The sequence below is a fragment of the Amia ocellicauda genome, chromosome 11 (genome assembly GCF_036373705.1).
Source record: "Amia ocellicauda isolate fAmiCal2 chromosome 11, fAmiCal2.hap1, whole genome shotgun sequence".
Classification (NCBI taxonomy): Eukaryota; Metazoa; Chordata; class Actinopteri; order Amiiformes; family Amiidae; genus Amia; species Amia ocellicauda.
In genome coordinates, this window is record NC_089860.1 from 14,823,929 (window position 1) to 14,845,452 (window position 21,524).

The 21,524-nt window shown below is 37.0% G+C and overlaps 1 protein-coding gene across 2 annotated transcripts; it reads left to right on the forward strand.

The window, feature by feature from the left end:
- Window positions 1–1,020: 1,020 nt before the first annotated feature.
- Window positions 1,021–20,624, forward strand: tgfbi (transforming growth factor, beta-induced). Of its 2 annotated transcripts, XM_066716661.1 has the most exons (17): window positions 1,021–1,244; window positions 1,899–1,997; window positions 11,160–11,224; window positions 11,410–11,567; window positions 11,872–12,036; window positions 12,215–12,361; window positions 12,980–13,121; window positions 13,206–13,418; window positions 13,629–13,766; window positions 14,168–14,313; window positions 14,766–14,902; window positions 15,409–15,539; window positions 16,893–17,017; window positions 17,461–17,563; window positions 17,734–17,804; window positions 18,820–18,844; window positions 19,031–20,624. In XM_066716661.1, exons 1-17 carry the CDS (start codon window positions 1,129–1,131, stop codon window positions 19,084–19,086), a joined length of 2,037 nt encoding a protein of 678 aa, XP_066572758.1. In that variant the 5' UTR covers window positions 1,021–1,128; the 3' UTR covers window positions 19,087–20,624. The 2 variants fall into 2 exon arrangements, with proteins under 2 accessions (XP_066572758.1, XP_066572759.1); XM_066716662.1 differs by lacking the exon at window positions 17,734–17,804.
- The last annotated feature ends 900 nt before the right edge of the window (window positions 20,625–21,524 follow it).

Consider the following 21,524-nt stretch of genomic DNA (forward strand, 5'->3'; position numbering starts at 1 on the left):
ACAGACGCATGTTTGTCTGTTTGTTCCATTGGGTTTAAAATATTAAACACTGTTTCAGGTTATATTTCCCTTTCTTTCTTTCTTTCTTTCATTCTTTCTTTCTGAGAATTTACCATGGGAATCCCAGGATGTTAAAAAGTCATTCACAGTATACTATACACTGTACTGTACTATACTATACTATGCACAGAAACGGTTGCCTTTTTTTTTACATTGAAATACTCTCAGTTCATGAGAGGTAAACTCCTGTGCAGAAGAAGAAAACAAATCCTCAAAGAATAAGAAAGCATTTATTCAAAGCAAAGCAAAGCAAAGCAAATGTGGGCTCGACCATTCAGAGGTTTTCGCTCTACAAGGTCTTGCTTCTTCATCACTGATGTTTGGTGGTGTTGTTACAGTAATTTAAAACCACAACCCCTTCATTGTGCCAAGGGAGAGAGAAGCTATGAGATTGAATGTTTTGCTTTTTTGCTTTTGTTTTGATACGGGAAAGGCTTTTCAAGGAACAAACAAATAGTTATGTGAATAATGTATATATTAACCTTTCGAATACATCATTATCCAGCTGTTATCACAGTATATTACAGGATTGTTATTATTATGATTATTTTATTAATGTTGATTATGCTTCAGGTATAAACATGAGGTGAATTCCAAATAATGAATCTATTCCTGGTCCAAGACATACATAGTGTAATTATTTAATGCAAGTTAATGTCTCTGACTGAATCCCACAGCCATTCTGTTTTGAAAATCCTAATAATTGATGTTATATTAGAAACCACATGCAAGGAACCAACTGTTTAATAGTTTTCTCCTCTGAAAGGTTTAATTAAATATTTGGGAATAGTGCATTAACTTCAGTGGTTACTACGTGTAAAGACTCGAAACTTTGCATGCAACGGAGGCTAAAGAAAAAGAAAAAGAGAGCTGGTGTAGCTCCAGTGTCGGATTGCCAGCGCAAGCCCCTCCCAAACTCGCTTCACCCTGGCCCTATATATTAAAGCCCCGCCATTCATGAGCCTCACCCCTAGCAGCCTGGCTGGAGTATAGCGGTGCATAACCTGGGAAGAGCAAGAGCAAGAGCAAGAGCAAGAGCAAGAGGAAGAGGAAGAGCAAGAGCAAGACATGCAGCTTAATGCCTGCCTGGCGCTGGCGGTCACTGTCATTGCGACAGCGTGTGCCGTAAAGTCGCCCTACCAGCAAGTCCTCCAGCACAGCAGAATCAGAGGAAGACAGCAAGGGTATGCAGCTCCCAGCGCACTGTGGCTGACTGCGCGCTGTGCATGCATGTGCTTCATTCCAACTGTTCAGCATAGAAAGGAATCATAATGCAAATAGACATAAATACATGCATTCATTATAATGTAATCGATAGTGATTGAAGGCTGTGTAGAAAATACAAATAACTGAATTAGTACATTTTCATGAATGTATTTATTTATTTATATTTTGATTTTCTACACAACTGTAGCAATCAATCAATCAAAGCAATCAATCAATTTGAAATAGTTTACAATACTTTATTATTATGATCAATAATAATAAGTATAAATACCCCTTTGAAAAAGAGGATACCAAAAGTATAGTGTCAAAATAGTACAAAATAACAGTATCCTATAGTATAATTATATGCTTACCAATACATTATGACATTATATATATATATATATATGAGACTTCTGAATATTGATGCCTCTAAGACATCAAGCTTAACACTACAATGCAAAATACAATTCTATATATACATGTCTATATGTACTCAATTGATCACTCGGTAGTAAAATATGCAAATATTTGGTCATCAACTTGGCTTAGCCATCCTATAGAGAATACATTGTGCAAAGTTGAAGTATTGTTTGCGTTGCTAATATGTGTGATGTCCATTTAAACCGCAGCCCCAATGTATGTGCGATGCAACAGATTCCAGGCACGGATAAAAAATACTTCACCAACTGCAAACAGTGGTACCATCGCAAGGTCTGTGGGAAGTCAACGTAAGTGCAGACATATTTTAACAAGATGCTTTCATTAACTACATAATCTTAATTTAAATGTGTGTGTATATATATATATGTCGCATACAAATCAAAAGGCATTGATAATTAGACAAGCCTATGTATTGGAAAGGTCATTGGAGTTCATCTTCAGTCACATGTTTTCAGGACTGATACCTAGAATTTGCCTCTGACCCTGAATTCAAAAATTGCCTTGGGATAATCCTGTGCTTAACTGTATCACTCTATTACATCTAGTGTTGGTATAAGTATTATAAAGTTTGCAAACAAAGAATGTGAAATTTGTAACCACTGTAGATGGCGCTGTAGAGATATATATTCTTTTCATTAAGAAATTTCCTTCACTTATTTAGCATTGCCATATATATTGTCCTATGTTTTATTGATACATCATATTAAGGTTTGGGTATTACTTATAATGCATTTCTCTGCATTGTAATAATTGATTCCAAAAACAACCCTCCCATCCCCACACACACACACACACACACACAAAACAGAACAAATATTTCATATTTCCACAGTAATCACAAAATGAGACATCTGTGTGTCTGTGCTGACTGCAGGATATGGTCTCACATTTCCTCAGCCTCATTTTGTGATTACTGTGAGGCTGAGAACGCTTACAATATGTCCAAGATATTACAGGGAAAACTGGGAATTACTAGCTTGTGTGAACTTTCTTATAAACTGTGCTGGAAGTTATTACACTTGATTACGTTAATGGCAGTCTTTTTTCACAAGACAAACCGCCAGAACACTTAGTTGAAAACCTATATTAATCATGCTACACAGTGGCTAGGGTTGTAGGGATCAAATTATTCAGATTCTTTCCGTAAACTGTAATCCGAGTAACTTGGTAGCTAACCATAATGGCTTGCTATAAAGGTACTAAAGAACAAGGTGGTTATTAGAAACTCTTTAAAAGTTATAGCATAGTCAGCAGTTAGTTGGTAGTGCAATTTGTTTTCACCTTTCTTGAGATTCTTCCTGTAACTGGATTCCATGCAGTCAGTCTAGCAGAACTTTAAAAGTGCAAAATGAGGTATTAAAATACTTAGCCAGCATTGAGTGTTGATGGCCGTACTTGAACTGTAGTCCTTTTCGTAGCACAGCTTAGATGTTTTTATCGTGCTGACTTGACTAGAAAAGCTAATGTACTTCACAATAAATACTTTCTCATTAAACCATGACATTAAATGACTTGTAAAGTTTTAGAGAGCTAAACTCTGGCTTCTTTATATAACTGTGGACAGTTTCTCAATGTCTGCTGCAGCCCTTTTCATAGATTGACAAACTAATATAATACAGCACAAGAAGTCGATCCCTGTAGTTTTCTTTGAGATTGGTGTCAGGAATGTGGGAAGCCGATCACATTTTCAGTACTGATCAGCTGAAATCAGTTCCATTCCCAGCTTTATGATATTGTTATATCATGATAACATTTTAAGACGTTTATTAAAAATATCACAATATTCTCTGTTTATTGTACTAATAAATAAATCTCTAATTTTCTAGTGAAATCAGATACAATCTATTTCTGTAAAATGCAGGCTTGAGCTCTTACCATTGCTAATATAGTTTATGATGTTTAATTAATATTTTAATGTTACCTTTTGGAAAAGCAGCTTTGGGTGATTTGTGACATAGAATGGTTAAACCAAAAAAAAAAACATAAAGTGGTGTTTTGGTACAGAAACTCATAATCGTATTTCAAGTGAAATGTTAAGATTCATATTTAAACACTGATTTCAGTTCTTGTTCAAAGCTTACAGGCTGTTGTTTCCCAGACACTGACTCTTACAATCCTGAAATAGGGCTCATGTTTGTGTAAGTGACAGCCTCCTTGAATCCTTTCCCAAGATAAGTTCTGTGTCTCTCCACCCCATTAGTTATACAGTCTAGTTAGACAAAACAACTGTTCTTAGTTTCACAGCTTTTTAAACAACAGCTTTTTGTTTGCCCGCAGGTGGGAACTCTTTTGGGGTTCAGTATGCTGGGAACTCTAGACTACAAAATCTACAATAGATTCTAACAGGTTCAAGCAGCTAGTACTACTAGCACTAAATCCATTACATTACTTTGTTACATTTATTGTTTTCCTTGTGGAGGTGATCATATTTGCATATTGCATACTTAAGGATGATACAATTTTGAAAGTTTTTTTTATATTGATCGCTAAATAGATAGATAGATAGATAGATGGATGGATAACCTGTGACAGATTTGCTGATGCACAGTAAACTCAGACTCCTGCAGCAATCCTCGACTGGTCGTCTGTTGCCCCACAGTTACTTAGTGGTACATTCAAGACTGAAATAGCAGCCTTCAATTTATAGGGCCTGGGTATAGATTGTTCCTTCTACCACCTCATCAATATCAAGTGAAGTTTATAAAGGTTATCGACCATGTTAATATACTCCAGGAAAGCAGAGGAAATGAAGCATGACAAATTGGCATATGACACAAATTATGTTTTAAACAGTAGTTACACAAATGAGCTGCTTTACTTTCATGTCATGTATAGGGGAGTTTTATACCATCTGCCTTTCCCTTTTAATGCCTTATTGACTTTATACCATAATGTGTGTTTCAATATAATTGTTTTTTATTAGTCTAGTTTATTCTCTGATTGTTATATTCCATTGTAATTGAGTATCCTGGTAAAACCATATTCCGGAAGCAAAAGAGAATCACACATTAAGCATAAGAAGAATTTTGCAAGTCAGCTTTTTTAATATATGTAAAAAAATTATATATGTATAAAATTGCAAAAAAAAAGTTGAAGTGGGGTGATTACTTCCTATAGCCATTGCATATATATGTATATGTATGTTAAAGCCCCCAAAATACATATACACATATATATATATATATATATATACACACATATATGCAGATACAGTGCAAAACTACTGCTTTAACTCGATTAACTGGAGCTACAAATGTCTATGCGCTCTTTTAAGATTAAAATATATTTACTAAATAGATACATGATTGCTCTTTTCATGAATTGTCAATCAAGCTGGATAACTTGCTTCTAAATTACTTTGTACTATTCAAGATTTGCGTCATAGCTCCATTACAAATCTCTTCAAGAGACTTGAGAGATTAAATGTGAGTTTGATCTTTATAGCAAAGAGGCGATCACTCAAATTAAGTTTAACATACAGAAGAATTTCTCAAACTCCCCGGAATGACTCATTTTCTGATGATAGATACTTTAAAAACTGTGTGTGTGTGTGTGTGAGCAGCCAAAGGTCTCAGACAATGACAAGATAAAATCAATATTCATTTTAAAATGTAGCAGATTTAATTTATTCTGTAGCACAGCCTTGGGCATTGATAATTGGTGCCTAGCATGGGTCTCATGGAGGTCTTATATAAGTCTGATTGAAAAGCCACAGATGAGAAATACTTTTCCATGTGTACTCTGATGTTAATTCAAGTTAAGATCAAATTCCTCTACTGTTAGGTAACAGCATAAGCTCTGCACATAGTACGGGTCAATAATAAAAATCAGCAGTCGTATCGGGGGAAAAAAAGGTTTTAGCTAATGAATATTCAGGAATGATTACTGAAATAGATCTCTTGCAATATATGGGGGAATTTGTGAGTTTCTGAAAATGTTTTTCTTCGTTACATACATATACGAAAGTAAAAACGGAAATTAAATGTGTGATGTGCTACTGACCTTTTTAGGAAGTAGCACATTTCGTGAGAAAATAAAAATGCTGTTGGCAGTTTCATTTTATGAGGGCCCTCCTGCAAGCATATAATTGTATCATCTATTATTCCATGATGCTACATGACTACCTCACCCAGGCTAGACATACCTATTTGGGCACTGCTTTATTTATTTATTTGTAACAGATAAGGCAGCACACTAGGTGGCAAGAAAGGGAGACCTCTAGGAACTATCAGCATTGCTTTGTCTTAGAAAATTCCACATTATTAACGGACATCCACTGGGAGCTTTTAAGGCTTTTAGCAGAGGAGAGAACTGTGGGCAGCCAACCTGCTGTGTGGACGGGCTAACAATCCTTCTCTTTGTGTGGGCAGCCTGTAGGGGAGGTGTGGGGGCTTCAGGTCACTTGTGGGGAGACAGAAGCCACATGCAGTGGAGCCTGACCCCCCTTCAGACCTCCGGGTGGGCTGTGGCAGTAATTAGCCTCCAGTAGGAGAGTCCTGTTCACTTTCACAGTGGTGCCAGTTGTGTGGTGCCATATGTACAGCAGACTCCTTTAAATTAAGTCCTGAAACCAAGGATGTTTTTTAAGCCTCTCAGAGGAGAAGAATTCACTACACTCAAACTGCAAGACAGGCACTAAGCCGTTGACATTTTCCTTGTTATTTTTTTCGTTTGCATGTATGTCGTCCAATCATTGACAATGATTTCATCATGAATTTCATGTCTTTTCTTAAGCAATTACATTTTTATATTATCTTTGTCTGCCTATTGCCATTTGTCTTCTAATATTTCCTTTTCTACCCAGTGTGAAGTCACTCCCTATTTTTATTTGTTAGCTCAGCTTAGAGTGCATGGTCGTGGAAGTAGGGAACTAAGCTTAAATCACTGCAATGCTATAAACAGACTGTTGTGCAGACCACAAGAGGCTCATTCTGAGTGATGTCAGTCCTGCCGGCACCGCAACTTCCCAAGAATCACTTCTTGTGGGCATCAAGCCTGCAATCCATTGAGGAACTGCCATATGAAGCAGCCCACATTCATGGATTGGAAATGTTACGGTTAAAGTATTTCACTCATTCTTTATTGATTGAAGGAGGTTAAGAAGAGAACACTTATTTCTGTCTCAAAAGACCATTGTTGCATGAAGCTTTACATTTCAGCCAGGGTTTAAAAAAAAATAGACTATAAATAAATGCTTTGGTAATACTGTCTTTCTGAAAGCGATTGATGCCATATGGCAAGCATTTTAAGTTGCTATATATGAACTAAATTACAATAAATGATAGCAAATTGATTTATTCGAACTGTCTATTTCTCATCTTGGTAGTTTGAGATTTATTTAATAGAACGTTTACATTTATATCCATGTTTAAGTTATTCGTTTCCCTTAGATATAATTCATTTAACTGGATGCAGATGTACAAACTTGTTTCCCCCTGAAGTGTAAGCAGATCTCACTTGATATATTTTTTTTAAAAGGTAGCTGTTACACAAATATAGAACATCAGACAAGCTTACCCAAGGGGGCAGTGTGGATGTCTAAAACAGACAAATTGGCGCATTATAGACGATACATGACCTCGAAGCTAAAGGCCACTTAACCATTTTCTGTTTGACGGCTTGTCATACTGCTTAGAAAGCTGCGGAGACAGTGTTTGAAGTATGTGGCCTTTTTGTTTATTTTGTCAGAAATCCATAGCTACCATCTCTGTTTAAGTTGGCAAACACACATATGTTTTACATTACCATCTGTCTTTTTAATCAGTTCAGACCTTCAGCTTTAGATATGTATGTTCTGACACGTTAAACTGAAAGTGGGTTAGTCCGATTTTTTTTTTTTTACTTGTCTGCAGCACTCTTTGTTTTCAGCTTATGTTTTAGATGTCTCACACCCTAGTACAGCTAAGTCTGTTTGTTTGGTACTGAATTCAGAGACAAAAAGTTTTATTCCTATGATTTATTTCAGTTTGTCACATTCTTACACAGACTATTGTCTTTCCGTTCTGCATACTCTTTATACAGTATGGTATTCCCCGAGTTGCCTAATTTACATTGGTTATATTTTTCTCTTATTTTACTTCATATGGTTCTGCTCAATTCTTTGACTGTCATGGGAGGAAGCCTGCTCTTCCTTTTCTCAGTACTGGAGCTTACAAATTGTGTTTTTTTCAGATCATACTATTTAACTTGAATGAAGTAAATTCTTAAACCAAGTATTTTTTTAAATATTATTTTTTATAGAAGTATAGTTCTTTAGACAATGTTCCGAAGTTTAATTAAAACTTCCCAGCATTCTTATTTGATTCAGTGATATTTAATATTATTGAAATTCTCAATCCTAGGACTAATTAAATAGTTTTAGCTTTCTTTTTAATTGCGCAGATACAGTGCAGTTGTATAGAATAGTTTATTTAGTGTTGCTGCTGATGTAGTGTAAATTAAAGTGTGAGTTTATCTAGAGTTTATAGTATTGCAAACGGTATGAACATTTTTGTCTAAAATTGTATATTGCTGTTTATTACACTATTGATGTATATTCTTTCCGTGAACCAATATAATATAAATGGTTAACATTGTATAACAGAACAGGGTTTGTCTCTTATGCTTTAAGTGTATCCTGAGACTGTGTGGTTGGAAAAAGTGATGATAATGACGCTGAAATTTGCTGAGACACAACTTGAAACAACTCAAAAACTGATCCTCTTGATCTGTTGAAAAAGAAAAAGAAAAACACCATGTAAACGCCAATGATTTTATCATAACTACCACCATATACACTGCATATTTCAGTTAGGAGTTAGGAGTGTAACCACAAAGCGTGCCTCCAACCTAAACTAGAGCCTTTTAATCCTGAAACATCAAACCGCTTACGACCCTAATGCATGAAAGGTTGTAGTGCACTTCAAAGATGGCAAAGTCTTATGTTTCTGGGAAAACCTTAAAGACAGCGTGCTTTAGTTCCCTCTTTCCTTCAAGCTTTGGCTGCGCTGCAAGGCTTTCCAAAATACTCCATCACAGCACTGGGTTCTGTGTAAACAGAGCCTTATTTTGGAGTCTGGGACATCATAACATTGTAACTGCCTCATCAGCAGTTATCACAGTTATTAGCCGTTATGCCTACAGTGTGGTAATATGGCTCATGTATTTTTCTTGCTTCTTACTTTGTGACACCCCACAGAAGGGATAATACAATGCAGATGCTGAGTGTAGCACCTGTGTACTGAAGAAAATGAAACAACAAATGTACCCCTTGATAAATAATATTAAGCTGTGAAACCAGGTGGCAACCTTGGAGCCATAACGGACAACAGATGTTGAAGGCACATGGATGCTGCTCACACCATCTACATCTAGTGATTACCAAGGATATTTACTTGCAAACTAATCGTGATCCTTTGGAGGAAAAATGTGAAACATTTCCCCGCAAAGGTGAACAAATACCTGACAAAAACTTGGCATTCCTCTGCACTAGCTGTTAAAGGAATACCGAATTAGAGCCAGTTTATCAGAAGAGAAATTAACGAGACAGCTGGCTTTTGTCAGTTTTATAATAAATATAGCTCAAATGTCACAGTTTGCAATACTGTAACTGAACCTTCTGAATGCACTTTTTCAGACAACTTATCGTTTAAATGAGTTATTTCTTAATTAATTATCAATGCTAAGTCAGAAATGAATGGTAAGGTATTTGGGAACTGTAAATGGAAAGTACATTAACTTCGCCACACCTATTTCCACTGCGGTCAATGTCAATGTAGGATTTCATCATCCAATATGCCACAGTCTATCCTAAATTATGCGTACATTTCTGATACTTTATACCTTCAGATTTGATTTCCAAAGTCAATTTGTGGGTGACCAGTCATCATTTTCTCAGAAAGCACAATAATTATACTTTTATTAATTAAAACCACACATGCCATTTGTAGATACATAATTCAAATATATATACATAAAGACCTGATAGGATTGGCAGGATTTGTGTATAAATCAATTTGGTTTAAAATCATTTTAAAAATTCAGGCCATGGGGCGTCTTTTCATTAAAAAAAAAAGATTTAATGAGAGACCTATGTCAACATATTTGTACGGTGAGTGTTAGGGGAAAACAGGCGTTCATCAGATGGACATAAATCTTGCCAAGTAGTCTCTCATCATGAGTTGAATAATCAAACAATGTGGTTTATTACAACAAAGCACAAAGACTGAAAAGAAATTGGCCAAATGCATGACTGGACATGGGAAGTCCCAAGCTCAATTTATTTTTTCTTTCCAAATATTTTGATTGACCAAATAGTATAAAATTTGAATTAGAAGCCAAATAAATAAATGCTTTCATTACATCATGCAAGCAGTTGTCATCTTTGTGTTTTTGGATTGCCCACACTATAAATCACTTTTATTTGCTTCATTCATTGGGCAGTACAGTAACTGTACTAACAGGGTAACATAATTTATTCAAAACTTTGCTCCTTCTTACTTCAAAAACTCAGCAGTTGGAGTTAAGCTCCTTAAGCATTAAATACCATTAGTGACAGTCAAACGACTGATTACAATCCAAGGTAAACGAGTTTAGTGTAATCTCCCACATGCATTTTAGTCTATGGTTCTGTATCTTCAATGTGGAACTGTAAGACTGATTGGTTGCTGGGTTACTGAGCACTATGTAAGTGTGCTAAATTAACAGATATTATTAGGCTGGAAACAAGAATACCCATGTGTTTTACTTCAAGTGTTGGCTATTTAGAGGATTTGCACAGCTATACATGCTTTCTGTCAGTCACTAAGATGGGTTGCATAAACCTACAGTTTGAATTCAATGCATGTTGCATTCCTAATGCACAGCTTTATCCTGTCAGTGAAGATGAATTTACACAGTCAGAAATTCTTTCTAACATGTATTTATCTTCATATATCTGAAGAGAAAATACAACTCCAGCTGCAAAATGCAAAATAGGGTTAATAGGCCATAGCAACAAACTATTTGTTTTAGCAGCTGGATATGGCTTCTTATTTTTTTCTTTTTTTTAAATGCTAGCCTTTCATCACTACACACAGGACAGATGTACTCAGTAGTTCTGTTACCCTGCCAAGCTTGCCATGGAAATGAATAGATAAACCACACAATAAAATGAAATTAAGACCTTTTTGATGTCATAATTTGGCCAAGGAAACACCATGGTAATAAATAGTTTATGGGAAAACAGTGAAAGGTTTTGTGTGATTCTTATAGCAGTGTTTAGGTTTAATTATCTATATTTATTTGACAGGTCTGTATTCTGTTGTGAAAAGAACATGTTTCTACACATTTAGAAAACTAGATTTTAACAAATATATTGCCTTGCATTCTTTTCTTTGTAACCAAAACAAACCATTTAATTTAAAGCAGTATTTTTCACCAATATATTTGGGTTGTTGTACACCTAATGTTGTGTTGTTTTTTTCATTTAGGGTTATCAGCTATGAATGCTGTCCTGGATATGAGAAAGTACATGGGGAAAGGGGTTGCCCTTCAGGTAGGAAGACTATTTTACTTTTATATTGATTACATCTGCTAATTCTATAAATGAGCACATGCTAAATGATTGCTACATGCTTATAATTATTGTTACTGTTACTATTGTTTTTTTTCTGAATGGCATCACATTTCAGTTTCTGTTTTGAGGATAAGATCATATGCTTTGGTTTGTGTGTCCCCCAGCTCTGCCTCTCACCAATCTCTTCAACACCCTGGGCATGGTCGGAGCCACCACCACCAAGATGTATTCTGACAGAGCTGAGCTACGGCCAGAGATTGAGGGCCCAGGGAGCTTCACCATGTTTGCCCCCAGCAACAACGCCTGGTCTGCCTTGCCTACTGTAAGCACAGATTCTTCCCGAAGCCACACACTTCGATTGGTCGTGTAGCTTCACTTTCAAGCAATGACACAACTTTTAGCTCTTAGCTTTCGAAGCCACACATCTAGTGCTGGTACATTTAGATTTAGAATATGCTTAACACATTTTTATTTACAATTACTGGGTTCATATATTTTATTACTTTATTCATATATTATTATATTTAGTACTCTGAAAACCTGACTAATATGATCACAAAAATCCATGCATTCATACATGACTTCATATTTATAATGATAATTGTCTATTGTCTTTTGGTTTATAGGAAATTCTTGATGCCCTGGTGAGCAATGTCAACATTGAGCTGCTGAACGCGCTCCACTATCACATGGTGAACAGACGCTTGACATCTGAGGACCTGAAGCACGGCATGGCCATTCCTTCCATGTACCAGGACTTCGAAGTGCACATCCATCACTACCCCAATGGAGTGAGTATCTCCTCGTGGTACTGTGTAGGACAGCTCTGCGGCAGCTACTGTCGAGTTCACTTACTGCACGTCACATCGCCAGTTATTCTTTGGAATTAACTGTTGAGAAAGAACTGTACTGTTGATGGCTGTAAAGAAACTTTAGATTGACTGAGATTTTGAAAACGCTTTTCCGCAGATCGTAACTGTGAACTGTGCCCGCCTGGTGAAGACTGACCAACACGCTACCAATGGCGTGGTACACGTTGTCGACCGGGTCATTACAGCAATCACCAACACCGTGCACCAAACCATTGAGACGGACGACAACCTGGAAACACTGCGTGTGAGTTTGACAGCTGCTCGGAACAATGCATTTCATCCCTTGTTGTACAACTAGATCCTTTGACTTGCTCCTTCCCCTGCATCAATAGCTTGCATCCATAGTACCTTGGCAGCAGCTCCTTGGCTCCATCCACCATGTGGGGAGGTTCAAAGGGCCTGGTCTTTGTGGCTAGACCATTGTTCCCTCAGCCAAGTGGGTCAAGGCCAAAATAAACCATTACTTCAATCACAACCTTTTTTCCACCTACTTCTAGAGGGGTTGTCTGGACTAATTAAACTTTATTTAGGTTCAAAAAGTATTGACACTGATATCTTGTAGTTTCCTTGGTCACAGACAGCAAATCTGTCACTTGTTTGCTGGAATACAAACATATTTGTTTTCCCCAAACTGCTTTAATGATATATGTGGAATGTTCTGATGTAAAAACAATATGCATTACTAGCTCCAGGTACTATAAGATATTGTATGCTTTACAAACCATTATGCAGATAAAAACAACATCTTAAAGCTATATGGTATAGTATTTTGGCAGATTTGAAAGAACCACAAACCGCAGTATTTTCTATAATGTGAAAAACAAATGAAAGAGCCCATCTTATCTTTCGCTCTCTGTTTCAGACTGCTGTGGCGGCTGCTGGCCTCACAACTCTTCTGGAAAGCAATGGACATTTTACTGTGTTTGCGCCAACCAACGAGGCCTTTGAGAAAATCCCCCCTGAAACCTTGAACAGGATTCTGGGAGACCCTGTTGCTCTGAAAGGTAAGGACAGCATGACTCTGGCCTTCAGCACACTTTTCTGACTCTTAAGGCTTTAAAATATGATCATGGCTTTGTTTCCTTCAGACATGCTGAACTACCACATCCTGAACTCCATCCAGTGCTCTGAGGCGATCGTTGCCGGCACCCCCATGGAAACACTGCAAGGCACAGTCCTGGAGGTGGGCTGTGACGGATCTCAACTGACTCTCAATGGCAAAGCTATCATCTCTGACAAAGATCATCTGGGTACCAATGGAGTCATTCACTACATCGATGAGCTCCTCATCCCTGACTCAGGTAAATATCCCTTTCATGGGAGAAATGTTTTGAGTAATTCCTTTCCTATTTTTAATAACAATGGGATGGTCTTTGCAATGAGCCATGAAATATAACTACACAAATTGGAAATTAGTAAGAAGCATTGAATTATATTTTGCCCATTGATGGAAAACGTCTAACTTGTGCTTCCTAATTCCTAATTCCTCATCCGAATATCGTTTCCTCAAGCCAAGACCCTTTTGGAGTTGGGCCAGGATTCTACTCTTACCAGCGCGATGACGTTGTTTGTTGATGCTGGCCTGAACTCCTATCTGACGGGCAGTGAGCCCCTCACCCTGCTAGCTCCCCAGAACGATGCATTCAAAGGTGAGATCATTTTGAAGGTAGTTTCTAGTTGTTTTTTGTTTTAATTTATATATATTCACATTCATATGTCTTGAAGTGGGGACATTATTCTGGTTCCTTTACATTTTGAAAGAAATTGTTACATTACTTCTGTGTATGTCTTTACTTACAGGGGGATTTATTGACACAGTCTGTTTTAAACCAGATTGCTATGTTCTAAACCTAACAGAAAGAAACTGCAGACAGCCAATTCCCTCTGTTCCCTGCCCACACCCATCAAAAAGATAAAAAAGAAACCTGACAAGCCTGGCTTATATGACTCAACTTCCATTTTGATTCAGAAATGAATTAAACAGTACAGTGTTACACAGTGTATGCAGCCTTTTGTATGTTGTGATTACCATTCTTATTCTTCTGAGCAGATACCAGCCTATCAGTCACTCCTGCAGTGAGGAAGCTTCTGCGCAACCATGTTGTTAAGGAGCAGCTAACCTCCAAACACTTGTATCATGGCCAAGAACTAGAGACGCTTGAAGGACTGAAGCTCCGAGTGTTTGTGTACCGCAATGTGAGTTTTTTTGAGGAGCAATGCATGCATTATAGGCTTCTTACTGGTTGCATTCCAGTCTGGGCAGGAAAAAAGTCATTAAAGAGTAAAATAAACACCATTATGTTCCCCCCGCCAACCTTTTTCATTCTGAGGCTTTGCCAAATCATGTGCTGGCACAGAAATGCCCACTGTAGCATGCCTATTATTGCATAAAAACTGGAGCAGTTGGAATGAAAAGAAAGGTGACCTATTTTAAAATGCGCGTGTAATGGATACCTTGTAAATCTTTGACCTCGCAATTCCCAGACGCCCAATTTCTGGCCCATCAGTGGGGATTCCGGGATAAGTCTGCTTATTCTGGACTAAACTACCAAACATCAATATAATGACATTGTCCTTAGAATACCTAGACTGCAAAAAGCAGGATTATTGTGAAATGTGCATTCATGGAATTGTTTTCTCCTCCGCAGTCCCTCTGCATTGAGAACGCTTGCATTGCAGCTCATGACAAGAAAGGCCGATATGGATCTCTCTTCATTGTGGACAAGGTTCTGACCCCACCTATGGGAACGGTCATGGATGTCCTGAAGGGAGACTCTCGCTTCAGGTGAGCAAGACTGGCATGTCGCTTGCCATCACATTACTCTGTACAAGCACATGTTGTTACAGGTGGCACAGGAAGACTGCCAACATACCAACCGGCAGGAGAAGCGAAAAGTGTGAGATTTCGTGAAATAAGGGATTTATCTTTTCACTGCTGTCCAACTTCAGATTTGAATGAATTATTATTTCTTTTTTCAGCAGATTTTGGGGGGATTGGAAGGCTTTCTAAAAACCAAATGGGATAACAGCTGCTGAAGTACTTTTAAGTCTAGCTGTGTAACAGGCAGCTGAGTTGAATTACATTTCCATGTTCCTCCCCCTCCCTCCTCAGTAACTGTGGTCATTTTTATTTTATCTTGACTTTGTTTAAATCACTACTGAGGAGCATAGATTTAAAGTAGTTTAAGTGTCTCTCTGAAGCACTTAAATTAGCAATTACATTTCAGCAAGACTGCTTACGAGTTTTAGCCGAACTATCAATTCTGTCGTTTGATTGTTTTTGTATCGCAGTACCCTGGTTGGTGCCATTCAGAAGGCCGGTCTTACAGAGATGATGAATAGACGTGGGGCCTATACAGTCTTCGCCCCGACCAATGAAGCCTTCAGCGCCATGCCTCAAGGGGAACTGAACAAACTCATGGGTAATGATTTATCTTATTGCAGTCTGCAGAATACTGAATACTTCTGTGTAATGGAGGGGAAATGTCTGAATCACTCCATTATGTAATTCATGTTACAATGGAGGCACCACATTGAACACAGCAGTAAAATAACTGCAAGCATCAACTCCCTATGAGAGTTTATTTTTGCCTTCAAGCGTTATGCATCTGTTTTACAGATTTTAAGTTTTCTTTTTAAAGAAAGTTTAATATTTAACCATGGTTTAATTTGGAGCAGAATGCTTTGTTTTATTCCAATATAGCAAAGCACTTACTCATGATTTTGAAGTACTATGCTTGGTGTGCTGGTATGTCTGATGAAAATTGCATTGTGTCAACATTGTAGCAGCTGGACTCAAATATTATTTTTGTCTAATATTCAAATATTTATCAAGCAATGAAATCCTGTTTTCCTGTTTATAAGTCACTGCTGCTTCCCACATTTAAAAACAACATTTTCTAACCCCGTTGTCAAAATATATTCACGAGAACTTTGACTACTGTACTTTCATTAAGATGCACAGTTCAAAGGATGCAGAGCTGCCATGTATGCATGGTAACTACACACACACTGGGCTTTGGTTTCCCCAGTTTACACGATTCATCATTACATTCACCTTTGATTTGTTTTGTTTCATACATAGATTGAAGCATGTCATGCCATGCAGTAAACACAAAACATATTTATTAAAGTGTCCAGGCACAATTAAATAAATACATACATATATCTATCTTTCCAACTGTCTATGTATCTATCTATCTATCTCTATTAAGTTTTTCTCTGCTATAAGGCATCACAGAACAAATAATTCATTGCCCAGGAAGAGGACATTATGTGTTCCAATCTCAAATCTTGCAAACAGTGACTAATCTGGGACTTGGGTCCTCTATCTCTTAGATATCCAGTCAACTGCTCATGGTTTTTATGTTACGTTATATTAATGTTCAGTATGATACTTACCATCTGGACAATTAACATCTCACAGGGAATATTATGCTGCATGTAATATACTGTACAACAAGCGACATATTGTGCCTTTCTTTGAGGTTTGGGGAGATAGAAGGCTGAGATTTAACAGCTCACCAGGTGTCATTAAACAACACGTTCTTTGTGTTTTACATCCCATAGGATTATTTATGCTGAGATTATTCTCCAGGGCACTTTGTTTTATAGAAGAGCAAAAAAGGAGACTTCCAAAGATGTGTTTTAGTTGCTGTTTTTATTTTTTGTACTTTAAATAGCGCGTTTCACAAGTTAGCGCCATTTGAAATGTTCTCCGCTTATTCTAATAGTCATGTGTTTCTTATAACTCATGGCTTTTCATTGTTCCCCAGCGAACCCTCGACAGCTGGCCAATGTGCTGAAGTACCACATTGGAGAGGAGATCCTGGTCAGTGGCGGAGTGGGCTCTCTGTCCAGACTAAAGCCCCTTCAGGGAGAGAAACTGGAGCTGAGCATGGTGTGTTCCCAACAACATATCACTCCTTTACTTTCAACTTTCAATCCATCATTCATAAGGGCAGCATTCAGAAAGCTCAAGAACTTTTCCTTGCTCGCGTTTTCTCTAGTATAAGCTGACACCTTATGTTGCCTTTTCTAAAGACCTCTTGTGTGCTGCTCACTGCGTACTTATAGACTTGTGTTTTTCCCCCATGTTTTTTTATAGTTATGCTTATAACTGTTAAATTCTTATTTGAATGAACAAATTCAGCATCTTGGATGGGAAGTATTACAGCGGAGGACTAGGGGAATCAAAAGTTCTGTCAAAACTATATTTCTTGGTTTCTTTTAAATCTGAGTGTCTGTAACCATTTGCTTCAATGTTTACAGATAACAGGTGGGCTCTGGAGAAAATGTGTGGTACCTGTCATTAAGCCACTGTATTTTTCCTTTTTTTTTCAGAAAAATAGCACTGTCTATATCAACAAGGTGCCAGTGATTGAAGCGGATATGATGGCCACCAATGGAGTAGTCCATGCCGTTGGCTCCGTTGTACAACCACTGCGTAAGAAATCCCAACTTTAACACGTCCACATTCAAACGCCTTACCTGGGATACAATTGTTATTCCAGTCCAGTGGGGCATTTGTCACATCTTCATTACATAATGAGACGCCTTCTAATGGACTGCTTTTTCAATGGCCTGCAGCTGCTTAAAACCTACTGTTTGTTTCAGCTCCCAAGCCTGCAAGAGATGACCCCAGTACATCAAGTCAACGGGGGTACAGGCATGCCTCTGCTAAAAGAGTGAGCTGCACATTTTTTTAAAAATAGCAAGACACCGACTTCTGGTATTTTTGATATCTGCAATGAAATCACGTGGTCAAGTTTAAGAACAGAAATGGAAAATTCTAGGTTTTTGCATTCATTTACTCTTCTCCTGTTATTTGCTTCCTTTAATTTACGGTCAGCATTTAGAAAACAATATAAAGCCAAATGGCCCGGTGAATGTCAAAAAACAATGCTAAACAAGTGCTGATGGCATGCAAAATAGGATAAGTACAACTGAGATAAACACTGGTCAAAATGATGAACAGATATTAGGTAATGTTACCGGAGAATTAACACGATTCACATTTTTCTGTTAAATCTCAACTGTAAGAAGCAAGCTTGATAAATAAGCGGAAAATGCAATGGGATGCAGGCGGATAAAAGCATTTCTTTTCCAAATTTGTTCTATCGTGCTGATTTAAGATTGAGTGTTTGTTTGCAAACAAGTGGTGATAAGGTCAGTCCATGGCTTCCTGTTTGTTGGCTGTGTTACGTTGATTTGAATTGTCATTTGGACATAATCAAATGAGAGAAAAGTACTTGCTTTATAAAAACAAAATCTGTCAACATCAAGGGAATTAAGGTTGTTTACAAGTGCATTTAAACATTCAAAGATTTTGCCTGGATGTGTTACTTATTTTCTAAATAACTGGGTCCATGTTGGATGGAGCATTGTGAAATATAATTTACCAATCTATTATTGTTGTATTTGACACATGTAAAATGCTTGATAGTCTTGTTTTTGTTTCTTGTATACTGGGAAACAAACCAGAATAACTATTTCCTAATAAGGGTTTAGGAAAAAGTAGCCAAATCAGTCTTGTGTTAATTTACACAACCACAGAGCAGGGTAGACATTCGTATGCTGCAAACTATTACTCATCATTAATGTTACATACCAAAGTCTTTTCAGATATTTTGCCTGTCCTATGAGCTTTAAGAACTGTGATTTGTCTTATATTTTATATCTTCTTCTCCTTTTTAATTCCAGCCGCAGGCGCAAGTCATGAAAAACGGTAAATATGTTTTACGAATATACTTTTTGTTTTCTTTTGAGTTCAGAGTCTTTTTATTTTCTGAACTTTTATTGTATCACCGAATTGTGCAGGTGAACAAGTAAGTAAGTAACAAGAATTTCATGTTTTTATTTTCCAGTCTAATCACCTCTTATGTATTTATTAATTCTGTACCTTATCTTTCAGATGACCTATTTCAGAAGGTTTTGTCAAGTCACTCCAGCCGACGAGTTAGCCGTTAACTTCCAGCAACTTCTGTGAAGAGGAAAAAAAACAAAATCTTTAGAGCTACTAATTTCATTAAAAGCTATTCCTTTTTCTGTGGGATGTATTCTCACACTTGAATGTTCAGCGGGTGTAAGTCTTTAAATGTCTTTTTTTTCCACAAATGTAAAGACAAAAATATACATAGTTTGAAAAGTAAATATTTGTAATTTTTTTAAGCAGAAGGCTAACATTAGATAAAACAGAGAGTTGACTTAAGTTCATTTGATGGGGCGTTGATGCTAAGCTGGGAGAAATGGTTAGGGGTAAGTTTGTTCATATTTTCTGAAATTGTCATGCAAACTGGTTTCAAATAATCAGATACATGATAATACAAAACTACCTTTCTTTTTAAGACTTAAAGATAAAACCAAACAGATTTTTTTTTTTAATCTTTACATATATTATTTTCCTATAACTAGCATGTTTGCATGGTATAAGCTGGAACTAAAATCAATTTAGCGAAATTCTATTTGATTGTTAGATTTAAGTAAACTGTCTAGTTCATTTTTGCAGGTTTGTGTTTTTGAAACAAACTGTAAAACACAAATATACACTCAACCACACACACACGTTTTGTAAGATACTGTACTAATAACGTTTGTCTGGACAAAAAATGAATAAAAAAGGTTAAAAAAAAAATCTGGGCATCAAAAAATAAAAAATAAATACTTTTGTAGCCAAAGTGTTTTGGTTTATATACATTTGTACCTATAAGGTTTACAAGGTTTAACGTGTCTAATTTTATTTTATTTATCTTTTGTTTGGTTTGTTTGTCTTCACTTGCAGTTATAGTACAACTCAAAGATCTGTGCATGGTTGTGCAACAGTGGAAAATCCTGATTGTCAGTTCAGCTAGGAAACTGATTTGTGTAACATTGTGTCATTGTGTTACTTTTAAGTGTTAAGCAGTAATTAGGACATTATAGACATTACATTTATGCATTGGTTAATTATATTTAACTTGCCATGCAGAGTTAAAGGACACAGACATTGAAGGTGAGCTTAGTCTTGTGTCCTTATAATGGTGGTCATTGGTAAAAGTGGCTGTCAAAGGTAGACCTCAATCAGCTGACAAGGCTAAAAGGCTCACTCAGCCTTTTAAATAAAGGCATTCGTCTTTCACTTAATACTTCAAAAGACCTGTGGTTGCAGCCTAGGACTGTCTAGTCCTGTTTTTTTTAAGTCTGCAGTCTGTCTGTCGTCAAAGTGGTGAGAAACCTAATGCTACTTCTAAATCCTCATAGTTTGTGGCTCAATCTGACTTTTATAAACTGGAATTCCTATTGAAAATTACATATCTTGAGCACAGCTGCAGACACTTTAGCTCTTCATATATATATATAATTCAACATCAGTAGTGAATCTATCTTTTCCACATGTTCCCTGATTTTAAAAGGCTGTCGAATTAAACTACTGTAATGTGTAAATTCTTCAGGTTAGATCTCTTGCCATTTTGAGGAGAACTGGGTTCCACGTATCTGTACTGTTTAATAAACACATGTGTTTTCATTCACTCCTGTCATTGATGCTGCTCCTAATATAAGGTATAAGTGTGCTTGAAGCAAGAGTTGCACCACTTAATATTATGAATGTAAGGCTAACAGGGTAAATGTGAAACGCATATATAATTAACTTATCTGCTAGATTTATTCAGACTGACAGACTTACAGCTGTGACTTGCATTGGTTTTGGAGACATTTCAGAGATTACTTTCTCAGGAAAGCGTTCCACAAAAGCACTAAAACAGGTGGTGCTTTTAGCAAGTTACAAAACACAGAAACCATTCCCATTCCTAGTTCCTCTTCAGGCCACTCTGGGAGATTCAAAGGCTATTCAGAGCATTGCAGAGTGCCAGCGATTAATGGGCTTATGGAAGATGGCAAATGTCCTGAGCCTGAACTTGGGTAATACTGAGGGAAGTGTCTGTCAGTCCCCTTACTGGCCCTGCCAAAATGTGCTAAATACAGTGGCCAAGACCTGTAGAGGAATGCGCGATCCTTAGAAGGAAAGTGTCAACATCTTGAAAGCCTGCACAGACATAAAGGACATTTGCTTGACTATAGATTAAAGTATAAGCAAATGGTTTATGCTCTCTACGACAGAGGAAATGAAAAGTCTATTTTCAGTGGCCCCTGGCCAGGGACGGTTCTATTTGTATGAAAGAGTAGGAGTTTGAAATGCATTACAATTCATTAAAAAAGGATAGAGTTATGGCTACTGAACTAGACAGGGATATGAGTAATCAGAGTAAAAAATCACTGAATCATTAAGGGAAAAGTGGGGGGAAGAAACAGCAATTATAAGATTACGTTATTTTTCTGTCTCACTCAAGTACCCATTATTAGTCAGTTAGTTTTCAACATTTAACAACTTTTTGTTTGTTATATATTTGAACCTGTCAACACACAGTAAT